A 13,101-nucleotide genomic window follows, 5' to 3' on the forward strand; every position below is an offset into this window, starting at 1 on the left:
TGCTTTGTCTGAACAAATTTACCTCCTTTTGTTTTTTTGTTAATGCTACTGTCTCCCAACCATACATTCTGCACTCTGGGTTTGCATTGCCCCTATCAGACATAAGCTGAAATGTCAAACAGACAGTATTCTGAATGTTCATAATCACAGGATAGTATCATCAGCCTATGTCAGCAGTGCCCCGCCCCTTCTAAACAGCCCGCTGTATTTTCTTCTCTGGGCATCTTTTGGCTTCACTGAATTTTATTTAGGCCAAATTCTCTGTCAATTTTATAATCACCTTCCACACCGGATATCTGGTTGAAAGTTTTCTGGAACAACAAAGTTCAAAAGTCCTAAAGTTTCATCTTGAGGATTCATTTAACCACTAGAAGACGTTGGGTTGCCACTGCGACAGGTACAGCATACGTGTTATCTCCTGACAGATTCTACTTCATTGCCAACATACATTAAGTAGCGAAGTGTTTTAGCGGAAAGTTTCACAGCGACTCAAAGAAGCCTTGACACTCCAAATGACAGTTAGCTTTTTTTTTTTAAATTCTTCTTGCGTATGTATGAACTGGTACACACAATGCTTTTCTACTCTGTTTGAGCACTCAGAGCACTGTCTTACTCATTCACCCATCCTCACACACATTAATTCAAACACTTGATTTTCTAGGCCACAATACTTTTAGCAAAAATTCACATATTCACACATACCAGTGGATGCGTTGGAGGCAAATCGGGTTGAAGTTTTTGACAACCTGAAAACAGAACCCTGCGGCCCAGTTTCCTCTAAGAACACCTGGATTACAGTATCTTACTGGGTTATTATGGAACACCAGCTTGAAGCAGAAAAAAAAGATGTGGTTCCCGATTTGTCTGAAGCTCTAGATTTCAGTGACCGATGGGCTAATTGTTATGTTTATGTTGCTCTCTCTCTCCATTTCCATCTCCATTTCTGCTCCTCCCTCCATCCACCCTCAACTCTTTCTCTATCTTACCGAGTCTCCTTCCTTGTCAAGATGCAATTATTTGCAATTTGCCTAAGTCATCCATTTGCTGGGACACCAAGCAGAAAACGAGGCAATTTGGTGTAAAATGGAGGCAGGCGGGTGTCTGAGCATATGCATGTATGTGTGAATGTGAGTGTGTGGACAAGGCAGGGGAAGGTCCAGGCGCTGGTGGGGGGCCATGTAAAGACTGTCACACAGAAGTGAAAATTAATGTCATGAACGCACACACAGATCGTGTATATGTACTGGCTCTGTGTGTGTGTGTGTGTGTGTGTGTGTGTGTGTGTGTGTGTGTGTGTGTGTGTGTGTGTGTGTGTGTGTGTGTGTGTGTATACCTACCAGTCTGCACACATGATGAAATCAAAGTGACCCTCCAGTGTAGAAATATCCATCTCACAGTCCCACCTTACTACCCTGTAACACACACATAAAAGAGAGACTAAAGTTGAGTATCTGAAGGGAAGGTGACAGAAGACAACCAGTACTGATAAAACACTACACCAAGCAAAAGCCTCTTTTTTTTCCTTTTTCTTCCCTCACTGCTCCCTTTAGAGCTTCTTGCTCTCTGACAGGTCTCTTACTGACCCCCACTGTTTTTCTGCTTCAGAGGAGACCTGGAGAAAGCATCAGGAAGGGAAGACATGTCACCTGTGAGGTAAAGAGAGGTGACTTCTGACATGACACTTGACATTTATACCATGTGAACACACACATGCACCCTTAAAGGCCACCTCTATAGAGGTTTCCAGTCAACATCCACACTCTCCTCTTTCTTGCTCGATAGATACGATGACTGACAAAGTGCAGTGACACCAAATGGTTTTCACCTTACACAACGTATGCTACTCAGCCCTATTCACACTAGAAAAAAAACACTATACATTTGAAGATACATACGATTGGATGAGCTGTTGTTTGAAACGGGGAGAGCTTATACCCCCATGGCTCTATGCAGTATGTAGTAATTTAATGTATTCATCTGCAGGTTCTCCTCAAAAAGTAATCATCACAGTTCGAAACTAGAACAACAGTACCTTAAGTGCTATACAATTGAGGGTTACTAATAAAAAGGTATCAGCTTCTAACCTGGAATAAAATGTCAGTAATTTTCATCCACAATTCTTGTGACATCTTTAGCTAAAATCACTGCCTGTAGTCAGTGTTCTGATGGTCAAGCCAGGAAGGTCATCCTGTTTCTTTGTGAACTTTGGTTTGTTGGGATTCAGGGATTGTGGCACCACAATCACCGGTCATTAATTATGTTGTCGTCTTGATTTAGCTGGACTCATACATCTGCAAGGGATTAAGATAGATATTTCACTGATAATTGCTTATCTAGTCCCAATTTGTATGTACTTTTTTTAATTAATTTTTGGTATTAATGAGGAACCTTGTCCAGTACTTTACATATTAATGTTGCCATACACAGTAAACATGTTCTCAAATCAGATTTCAAGTGTAATGCCCCCCACTCCAGCCACTTCTGATATTTTGAAGAATTTGGACTAAAACTTCTCTAGGCTCCAGCTCAGTTTCAAGGCAAAACCAGTAGATGATGCCATTGGTTGATAGTGACAGATATTAACGTATATCTGTGTGTTTATGGCACTGATAGATTTTAATAATAATAATAATCTATATAGCGCTTTTCGGGGCCCTCAAAGCGCTTTACAATTCCACTATTCATTCACTCTCACATTCACACACTGGTGGAGGCAGCTACAGTTGTAGCCACAGCTGCCCTGGGGCAGACTGACAGAAGCGAGGCTGCCATATCGCGCCATCGGCCCCTCTGACCACCACCAGTAGGCAACGGGTGAAGTGTCTTGCCCAAGGACACAACGACCGAGACTGTCCAAGCCGGGGCTCAAACCGGCAACCTTCCGGTTACAAGACGAACTGCCAACTCTTGAGCCACGATTGCCCTAACATAAATATCACATTTTTCATGTTTTAATAGAGTAAAATTCTTGCTGTTTATGCAGGTTGAGGGTTCTGTGGTCTCTGGTTTGCCAGGTTTCCAGCCTCAGTCATCAGGCTGTGGTATCTGACTCTGCATTTCAATAATTACTTTCTCAATTACTGGCCACTGCTATGAGCCTAACTGCATTGATGTTTAAGTTTTTGTTGTCGGTTACCAGAGTTAGATATGCCATTTCTTTCATGCTCCAGTTTGCCTTTGAGATTGTATAAAGACTGTGCTGATACCGTGTACCGTTAGAGGAGCTCCGTTTTTCTCTCCATCTCTTCTTCCACACCATTTTCCCTTCCTCTTATTCACACTGTCAGGCAGATTGGGGGATTATTAATTAGGCATTATTAACACTCAGTAAACAAAACATTAGGCCCCGCTAGAAACACAATCTCGAATCACAGCAGGCGGTCCCAACACACGCGCACACATATGCGTGGATGTGCGCACACCATCACACGACATGCCCCTCCCCATCCATCCCCTTGTACAATCGCATCATGCCCTTCGCCCTCTCTTGCAGCGCAGAGATGACAGCAGGCATAATCTGAAAAAAAAAACAATCAAAGTAATGTAGCCTAATTATACGTTTACTTTTTCACTCCATCTTCCACTCATGTAAATATGCGCAGAAACGCGAGACAGCGAAAGAGAGAGAAGAGGTAGGGGACCAAAATCGTCAGTCAATGGAAAAAAAGCCTTTTTAAGGCAGGGACAACAATTAACTACGTTTTAGCCCGTCCTTGCATATGAGGTGTGAGTCTGTGTGTGTGTGCGCGCGTGTGCAATGGAAAGTTATCTCATTGGTTTCCGGATGAGAAACCCCTATCAAAGAGGGTCTTTTTCTTTGATGATCCCACAAGCGTGTGCATATACATATTTTGCACTTAAAGAACGGGTATTACAGTATGTAACTAACCATTTCATATAAACATTTTTTAAGTGGCATATTTATTGAAGATAAAATTCTGAGATTCACACAATAAAATGGCATTAAAGTGCCAAGGCAAGTAAAAAAATGGTCTTACCTGGAAGATACATATGTTGAGCCAAACTTTCCAGCTTGCCTGTTTTTCTCAACCAGCCCTCGAACATCTGGCGTGCCACAGTCAAGGATTGATGAAGCATACAAGATTCAATCTCTGGACATACAATTCAATAAAAAAACTAAAATAAATAAAAGAAAGATGCTAAGAGTAGATCAGAGAGAAAGGAAAAAGTCAAAGGGTGTGTGCTAAATCACTGCAATTAGGACATAAATACATATTGAAACATGAGCAGAACTGAAATATTTGTATCCATGAAATTAATTGTTCAAGATAGTGTACAGTGCAGTTTTTCGATAGAAATTTCTGGTGTAAAAACTTCTGTTGGATTTTATTTAATACTTTTATCAGAATATATTTTTTTAGAAATAGAAGTTTCAAGTCAGACTTCAATTCTATGTATTTTGCTTCCAAGGAGCCAAACCTTCTTGTAGTTTTGTGGTGGTCTTGAGTAGTAGTTCTCCAGGCTTTCTGAAGGTCCTTTATTTGTGTGTGTGACTTTGATTGTTAAGCCATTTTAACACTGACCTATGAATCATTCAAGCAAAAAAGGCACCTAACTCAAAGCATAAACCCATGTTGTGCCTACACATAATAGATAACTTAGCATAGAACCAACTTTAAGTTCTATCTTTAGGCTTGTCATTGGCTGGACAGAGTGGAAAAAATGCAGCAAACATACAAAGAAGAGCTTTGAATGTCCTACAAGAGACCTGGAGAACTTTTCCTAAAGACCAAAGAAATTAGAAAAGAGATTTTCTAAGAAAGTTGGAGGTGTGTTGAAGAATAAAAGTTGTCATACCAAATACTGACTTTTAAGTTCATTAGAACTTTATAAACTCTTTTTTTAAATGCAAACGTGGGAAGTCTGTTAAAAATGCAAAATTCAAAGATTTAAACTACTGGTGACGATCCACTTAAAGATATTAAGGTTTTTGGAAATGTACAAAGCCAAAAGCCAAAGAGGTGCATCAGGAATGATAAACTCTAAGACCCTTTTTAGGTAAAACCACATATGGTAGGCATCTACATGGAGAAAGCTTCAGTGAGCAGAGATCATCTCCAGGGAAAGAGAGCCAGTCTACGGAAGCAGATCACAGCAGCCTCTAGCTAGATCAATGGGAAGGCTTTTAACCACAGATACAAAACTCACACTGTCCTTCTCATATGCATGCACACACACACGCACCAAGACACACAAAGGCTGGGTGATTGATGTCAAGTTGTCTATTAATACACTGGCTTGTGGAGTTGCAAAGCAATTCAATTAGGATTTCCTTGTCTTTAAAGCCTGCAAAGACTTGAGACAAATCCAATCGACAAAGACAGAGAGCACCGAGCGAGGAAGAGAGAGAAAGACAGAGAGAGAGCAGGGATGGATGAGAAGCTGATGCACGGATTGATAGCTGGAGAGTCAATTCAAAATCAAAGACCTCTCCTGGACACGGATTCACAATAATATGTAGGTTAGCATGAACACAAAACACACATACTGGACACCTGTGCATGAGTGTGCTATGCATAGGGATGAAAGGGCAAAGAGCAGAGCAGCTTACTGTAATCTCATCACCAGCACACCACAAGAGGAGAGGTCAGCACACACACACACACCAGTTGAAAGCACACGCACGCACGCACGCACGCACGCACGCACGCACGCACGCACGCACGCACGCACGCACGCACACACACACACACACACACACATAAAAAGGAAAAAGTTGAAGAGCGAGATTTGAGTATTATTGAACATTAAAGTGGAAGAATATTTGCTCCCATCACTAGAAGCAGACAAGCAGCAGCCAATGACATGCATCAATCATTCTTAATGGAACATTTCCATTGATTTTCAGCATGAGTATTCAAGGTCAGAGCAACAGAGGCTCTCCACTCTATAGTTGGTGTGTATTTGTGTATCTTTCTGCACTATAAATGAGGTCAACAACTTCTAAGAAAAAACGGAAAATCTATTCTCAAGATATATCTAAATGTCATCAGTTCACATTTCGTTCTTGCATATCTTCTCATCTATTTCACTGCATAAAACTGAACCCTATCACAATTCCTTATCGTTTTCTATTCTAACACTAGCGGCACAATAATGCCATGTGAGATAAACAGTAGCCATTAGCACAAGGCTAAGACCAACAGCTTCCTTTACAAGAGGAAATACCACACAGTGCCTGCGGTATGTGAATGGGCCAATTTGGCTGAGCCCAGAACAAATTATGTATTTTTCTCAACCCCCCTTTCTCTTTCAGTGTATGTTCGATCCATTCTCGGTATGATTTCACTTACAATTCTCTCTATGTGTTTGTTCTGTGAAACAAAGCTGCCGGTCAATGGTGCATTGTTTGTGTGCCCAAGTGTGTGTATGTGTGTGTGTGCGTGTGCGTGTGCTTTACAGGCTCCAAAATGTTATTGTTTGGTCTTATTGTGATCACTAACGGAGCATTGTAGCTGGCTGGGACAGAGATATTGTAAGCAGAGCTAAATATGGCCATATCGGTCAATGGGGAAGAAATGTGTATTTATATTTCCTGCTTTTGTGAAACAACTGCAGCGAGTCAGAGCTTCTTTTTGTCTGTGTAGTTGCTCGGCGAATAAAGCAAGATCTGAGAGGATGGGAGAAAAATGACAGGAATGATGAAAGGAGATGGAAGAAAAGAGGCAAAACAAGGGGCTACAAAGGAGATTAGACAGGGAGAAGTGTAAATATAGAGTAGAAAAGAAGAGCAAGACGGTTTGCAAACTGACAGAGTTGATCAATAACCCATTCAGTGAACAAATGTTGCCAAAAAACTCACCTAAAGATTTGTCCTAAAAACTTAATTATAGGCCTAAATCTTAACCAAACACACACACGCACACAAAAAAAACTTTTTTAACAAACCTTGATTGTTCTTGCTTCTAAAATGCTCATCAAGCCCTAACCCTAGCCTTAGCATTAGATGAAGTCTTAAACAAATTCTGACAGGATGGCAATTACTGTGCTCTTAACTTGGTATTGTAGGCAGTTAGGATTGGTAGATGCCATTTTGAGCAGTAGTGCTGGGTATTTGTCACTGTGGGTGCCCCATCTGCTGCGTTTGCCTAAAGATAAAAGAGGTAGATGGCTATTCTTCCACACTACAATCCAATCTTTGATTTCAAGGCTGGAACATGAAGGATATGACACGCTCGCTCGAAAAAGTCACTTCGTAGCTATAGCAGTGCCAGTGAAAAAGTCTTGATCACACAGCATGGAAGAAAATAAAATACTAGAATATTTCATTAGCATTAATGACAGCTTAGATTGCAGCATGCTAATTAGAATGTTTTCAGCTTTTAATTGTCAGTAACAACTGGTGCAGTGGTTTAAGCAGAAACTTTGTGATTAGGATATCTGTATTTAATTGACTACAGTTATGTAATTGGCGTATATATACACGTAGCTGCTAGTTTAGTAGGTGCACCAATCATTGTGGAAGCTGTTTTAGAATTGTTGACTATACTGCCTTAAATACAGAAGCATTTCTGTTTTGCTTACAGAATTTTTCAATCTGTGGATTTGTTTTTTTAATTACACAATTGTCAAATTGTCCGAGAATTGATGTTTTAAATATATGAAAGTCTCCCATATCATGTAATCTACAGCATATCATGTAGATTTATCACATTACATCAATAAATGGGAATGGGAAGGGAAACTGTGTACTTAAAACCCATCAGGAAAATAAAAAAAGAATTCACAGAAGTATGATTGCAGATAAATAAATATGAGGTAGAGGAACGAGGCCGAGATGAAGAGATAGACGTTAAGAGAAGGCGAGGGGAGGACGATGTAAGGATACTCTGAATGGACTTCTCATTCCCATCTGATAGCAGGACTTCCGTCACGTCAGCACAAATGGCAACCTGAGAAACAGAGAGATAGGGAAGAGACAGAGAAATGAAACAACATGGAACAAAAGAACAAAACCAAAAGCACTCTTAGATGTCGCAAACATCTGAACACACAGACACACAATAATGACATAACCATATCTACAAAGCTTCACTCTTGCAGCCCAGCCCTCCCCGCCCTTTCTCTCCATTGCTCCCTCTCCTCGCTGCCATTTCACTCTCTATCTTCACCCCATTTTTATGTCTGCATTATTTTAATCATTCAATCAAATCAGTCAATACTTTTATCATTGTGGCTAGCGGTGGGGGCTGCTATCTTGCTATCACTCTGTTCAGTAATTGCATTGTGACAGGGGATGATGGCAAGCGCAGAGCCTTTTCATTTGACGCTGGGTGTTTATCAGGCCGAGCCATCACTCCGTTTGCCGCTGTCACTCTGCACTCGGCTCGCCAGGCCTGCCTGATGCCCTTCATATAACTTTGCAGTGTAGACTGCGAGAGGCGAAGAGAAAAGAGATGGAGGGAGACGAGAGAATGAAAAGAAAGCTTTTGCGCTGCGCTGCGTCGCGTCGCGTGTCTCTGCGTGAGGGAGATATAGATAGTGAGGTGTGTGCTTTACTATAACCTCATCTTTCACATTCTCTTTTCATTGCAAATGCTTTTATTATATCGGTGGGTGTGTGTCAGGCTGTCTATTTCTGTTAAGGAGTGTGTATGTGCATATACACACAGGTGAGTGTAACTGCAAGTAGTTATTGTGGTGGTATGCATATAAATCCTAAGATTGAAATGGCAAAAAGAAGCTGTATGATGTAGTAGACCAAAGATTTTCTGAAACAGAACACACGACACATGTTGACCCTGAAGGTTGTGTGAGAGGGTCACAGCGTGCTGTGTGTCCCACCATCTGCTCAGACAGAGGATGGCACCTCAGGCTCAACTAGTGCATTGAACTGAAAGACGGAACCCAACCTGACAGTTCATGAGCAGCATCCTACCACCCGCTGTCACCACCGTACCACACATGAACGGTATGTACTGCTTTTGGAGGAATATATTCTGCCATCCAGTGTGCTGAACATGTGAAGTGAAGGTATCCTGTAGCATAATAACAAGGATCTTCATCTAAACAAAGGCTGTTACCCACCAATTAACCTGACATCCAGTCAAAAATCTTGCACATTTTGACAGTAAAAAAAAAGAGTTTACTTTGTTTTATGTACTAAATGAAGTGCATCTAATTAGTAAAATACAGTATTCATACGTTTTTCTCATAAACCAAATATGTAAACCTGTCCAATGAAAGCGCAACCTAATGCAGAGTCTAGGATTATAAGATGTACGTTTCTCCTGTTGTATATGTAAACATATTGTTGCTTTTGGCATTTTTGGCATTTTAATCTAGAGCAAAATAATTATAAAGAAAGTAAACTGAAAACAAAGGAGGGGGAAAAAAATCAGTGCTCACATGGACAACATGTGGTGAATGTGGTGTCAGTGACGGATGAAAGAGGGACGAGGAGAAGGAGAGGTGTGAAGGAAGGATTCCATCTCAAGCCACCAATGTCAAAACATGGTGTATTGACTGGCAAGAGATAAAACCCAGCTTTCAAACACACACACACACGCACACATAGAATGGCACCTAACAGATCGATGGGACGCTGACGCCTGCTATGTGGAGAAGCCCTTAAGGCCCTTGCTAATAAACCCTATGGCTGACAGACTGCAGCACACCTGCAGTGTGTGTGTGTGTGTGCGTGTGTGTGTGTGTGAGTGTTTGTAAATACCTGAGTTGCAGTTGGAATGAATATTTTTGCTGACATGCAAAATGAAATTGTATATATCATGCTGAAATTATCCAGTTATCATAATGTTTTCACAACATTCACATCGTCTTTGTCAAATTCATAAACTTCACAATTCTCCATGTAACATAAACTATGTTAGTTGAGCTACATAAATGCATTTTCAGTTGCAGTGGGTTTATTTTTTTTTAAATAAATATGTAAGATTTGGAATTTCTTTTTTTAGGGTGCTGGGCAAACTGCATCAGTCTAGCATGTTTTCGACTGTGGGAGAAACCCTGAACGAGCACAGGAAGGACATGCAAACTTCACATGAAATGCAAAATACCTCTATAGTCTGGTACTGAATAACATTTTGAATGAAATTTATAAATTTTTCTAACTGCTGAGTCCTCCTAAATGACAGTGTGGACATACTGTGGAGATGTTCAGGCAGTTGGGCGCTAAACATAAGCAGAAGCTGTTTTATTAACTCTGAACAGTAGTGCTTAACTTAATTAACATCATCTAAGTAGAGAGTTTGTATGCATATACCTGTAAAGGTACACACAGATATACAAACACAGACAGATGCCCACAAGCAGTAAATGATAGTGTCTGAATAGGTATGGATACTCCGTGCACATGCTGTGTGTGTATTGATCGGTGAGGGTTGGTTTCATTAGGCAAGCCAAGCTATTTCTCTCACAGAAATATCTGTGTGTATCTCACTTACCATGAGCCCACCAAGGCAAGTCATACCTCCTCCTAACTCACACACTGCACCCCTGAGAGACAGATGAAAAAAGAGAGAGACGAGTTGGAGTGAGATTCACTTTGCTGAGCCAAACCAGCAGTTTAGTACTAAAACACACACTTGAGTTCATACTGTACAGTAGATGCACACAGATGTAGATACACACTCGCGCACACACGCATACTATCATACAAACACTAGAACACACACACACGGGAAACACAGCAGGGTAAGAAATATCAATTCAACCATCAACCTGAAAGCTGAATATTGAACACTGAGAAGCACAAGCTCAATCAGCGGGAAATCTGAGGAATACACACACACACATCCACACCAGACACCCAGAGTCCTGTAGCTCGGATGCTCACTCAACCCCTCTTTCCATCCTCTTCCTCCTTTCATCTCCCTTCCCCTCCATCTCAACCACTGTCCTCTTTCATCCCTCCCTGCCTCGCTTGCTGACCTTCACTTCGCTGCTCTGATCAATACCCCTCTCTTCCTTGCCTCCCGCCTCTTGAATGTTAAAACAGGAAATCAAAGGGTGACGTTCCACCTTGAGTGGAAATCAAAAGTGCCTGGGTGCTTTTCAGCCCTGTGCCACAGGGCAGGCCGATGCTCAGCAGACAAGAGCAGGGGAAAGAGCAGCACAGAACAACAGATTTGCACAGAAAGGTCCAAACATTTACTGCAGGTGTAAGTCTGATTTACATTTGAGTGACTTTCAGAAAGCCCGTGTTTCAGACTGATTTTCTGCCAATTAAATTTATGAACTTGTAAAATTCTGCACTGTTAAAAGGTCAATTAAAATATTACTTAAATCTCAAAGTAGAACAACAGAAATATTCTGGTGTATTAAATGTGTTACCCTTCCCACTTCTACTTTACTTTCCTCCACCTTCCTGGAAGTGATTTGTAATTTCAATTTTCTCCTTAATTTTACTGAAGAGTAGACACATTTTAAAGTCAGATTTCTATTATTTCTCTATTGTAGCTTAACAATCTGTCAGTGCAAAAAAGAAAGTATTGCTTTCCAAAATGTTTCAGAGAAAGAATGATGGTGCTCTTTTTTGTTTCATTATCATAAAACAGCTTCCTGTCATAAGTGGGGTATTCATGTAGAAAAATATGGTTGAAAGTAGGGAGTTATATATGCTGCAGAAGATCTTTCTGAATACCTCACTTCTTTACAATAAAATAAAAATGAACGTTTAAGTTGTAAATATTTTACTGATGTCATACTACAGAACTTATAACTGCTGTTAGCTTTTGTGCATTTGGGGAAACAGGTGAGTTGTTTGTCGATGAAGTGAGTAGATCTAAAGAGAGGAAAAACTCACTTGAACATGTGACGTTTCTGCAGACAGTAATGCGCCATCACCTCTTCAGATGGCCACACACCTATATCAGAGAGAGACCAAGACAGAGCATGTTATTTACAACGCCTGACTGGTGTTACATGTTACAAACGTCTATCTTGCATATCTACAGTGATAAAACGCTTTGATATCTTTACCAAAACATTAAAAGAAATGAATATTGATACATAAAACCCAAAAAAAACAATGAGTGTTCAGTGAAACATAATTGGATGCATTGTTTTTTTTCTCCAGTCTCTGTTCATTTGCTTCTCTTGTGCTTTCCACCTTTCCTGTGATCCAAGGCTTCTCTGTCTGTTTGTCTGTCTCCACGTCTGTCCTATCCTAAATCCTTGCCACACACTCTCTCTCATTGGGCACTGTGTATGCAAGTGTGTGTGCCTGAATGTGCGCGTATGTGTATGTGACAGGGGGTCCAGTGGGTGATAATCACAGCGTGCAGGCCTGTCTGGCTTATCACCTACTGTCAGCCCTTCTTCTTCTGCCGTGCATGTAACGCACACTAAAACGTGCACACTTGCATCCTCTGTACCGTTCCCCCTCTCTCTCAGCATACACATATATACCCGGTGACAAATACACACATCTTGGCAGTAGAAGAAGTAAACATTCATTTGAATAAAACTTCAGCTTTTTGCTTCTGGCTTTGAACAAGAAGGTTCGCCTTGGTGCTGTCTGTGTGTATTTGTGGGCACATGTGAATTTGTGTGTATGAGCGTGTGCTTGTGTGTTTGCGTGCGCAGATTTGTATGAGGGAGTTGTTTAAAATAGAGAATGAGGGGATATAGAATGAGTTTCAGAAAGCAAGCAAGCGAGGGATACAGAGATAGAAAATGAGCGAGGTAACGAGAGAAAACTGGGGAGGGGAGGAACGGAGGAGGAGGAGAGAGAAAAGGTGGTAGTCAATATAATAAGCGGCTTACAGGCGGTCTCTGTTCACCTCATGGGGTAGACATCACTGCTCTCTCGCTCTCCCTCTCTATGGCTACCTCTCTCACCCGCTCTCGCTCTAACTCTCTCTCTTTCCTCTCGCTCCGGTCTGCCAAGATTAGCTCAAGCAAGCAGGATTTAATAATGCCTATTGATAAAATGTCCAAATATTCCTTTCCCCCATTAAAAAAGGGGGAAAAAACACGCTTTCTACATCTCACACACACACACACACACACACACACACACACACACACACACACACACACACATAAAAATACAATGACAGCCAGAGTAGCTACATGACATTCAAGGCTGAAATACGGTGACATTTTAAATTTCATCTG

At 41.1% G+C, this 13,101-nt stretch overlaps 1 protein-coding gene across 2 annotated transcripts in view; it reads right to left on the reverse strand.

Annotated features, from left to right (window-relative positions):
* The window catches only part of camkmt (calmodulin-lysine N-methyltransferase), a 121,311-nt gene that overhangs the window by 23,300 nt on the left and 84,910 nt on the right, over positions 1–13,101 (reverse strand). For both annotated transcript variants that reach the window (XM_085427576.1, XM_085427577.1), the window contains exons 5-9: positions 11,786–11,846; positions 10,425–10,476; positions 7,850–7,913; positions 3,999–4,065; positions 1,338–1,412 (exon numbers count right to left, since the gene is read on the reverse strand). In XM_085427576.1, coding sequence (XP_085283702.1) covers positions 1,338–1,412; positions 3,999–4,065; positions 7,850–7,913; positions 10,425–10,476; positions 11,786–11,846 — 319 coding nt within the window. The remainder of the gene's footprint in view (positions 1–1,337; positions 1,413–3,998; positions 4,066–7,849; positions 7,914–10,424; positions 10,477–11,785; positions 11,847–13,101) is intronic.

This window comes from Rhamphochromis longiceps, linkage group LG13, assembly GCF_057381845.1.
Source record: "Rhamphochromis longiceps isolate RC_006_pf linkage group LG13, R_longiceps_female_GT1.1, whole genome shotgun sequence".
Lineage (NCBI taxonomy): Eukaryota > Metazoa > Chordata > Actinopteri > Cichliformes > Cichlidae > Rhamphochromis > Rhamphochromis longiceps.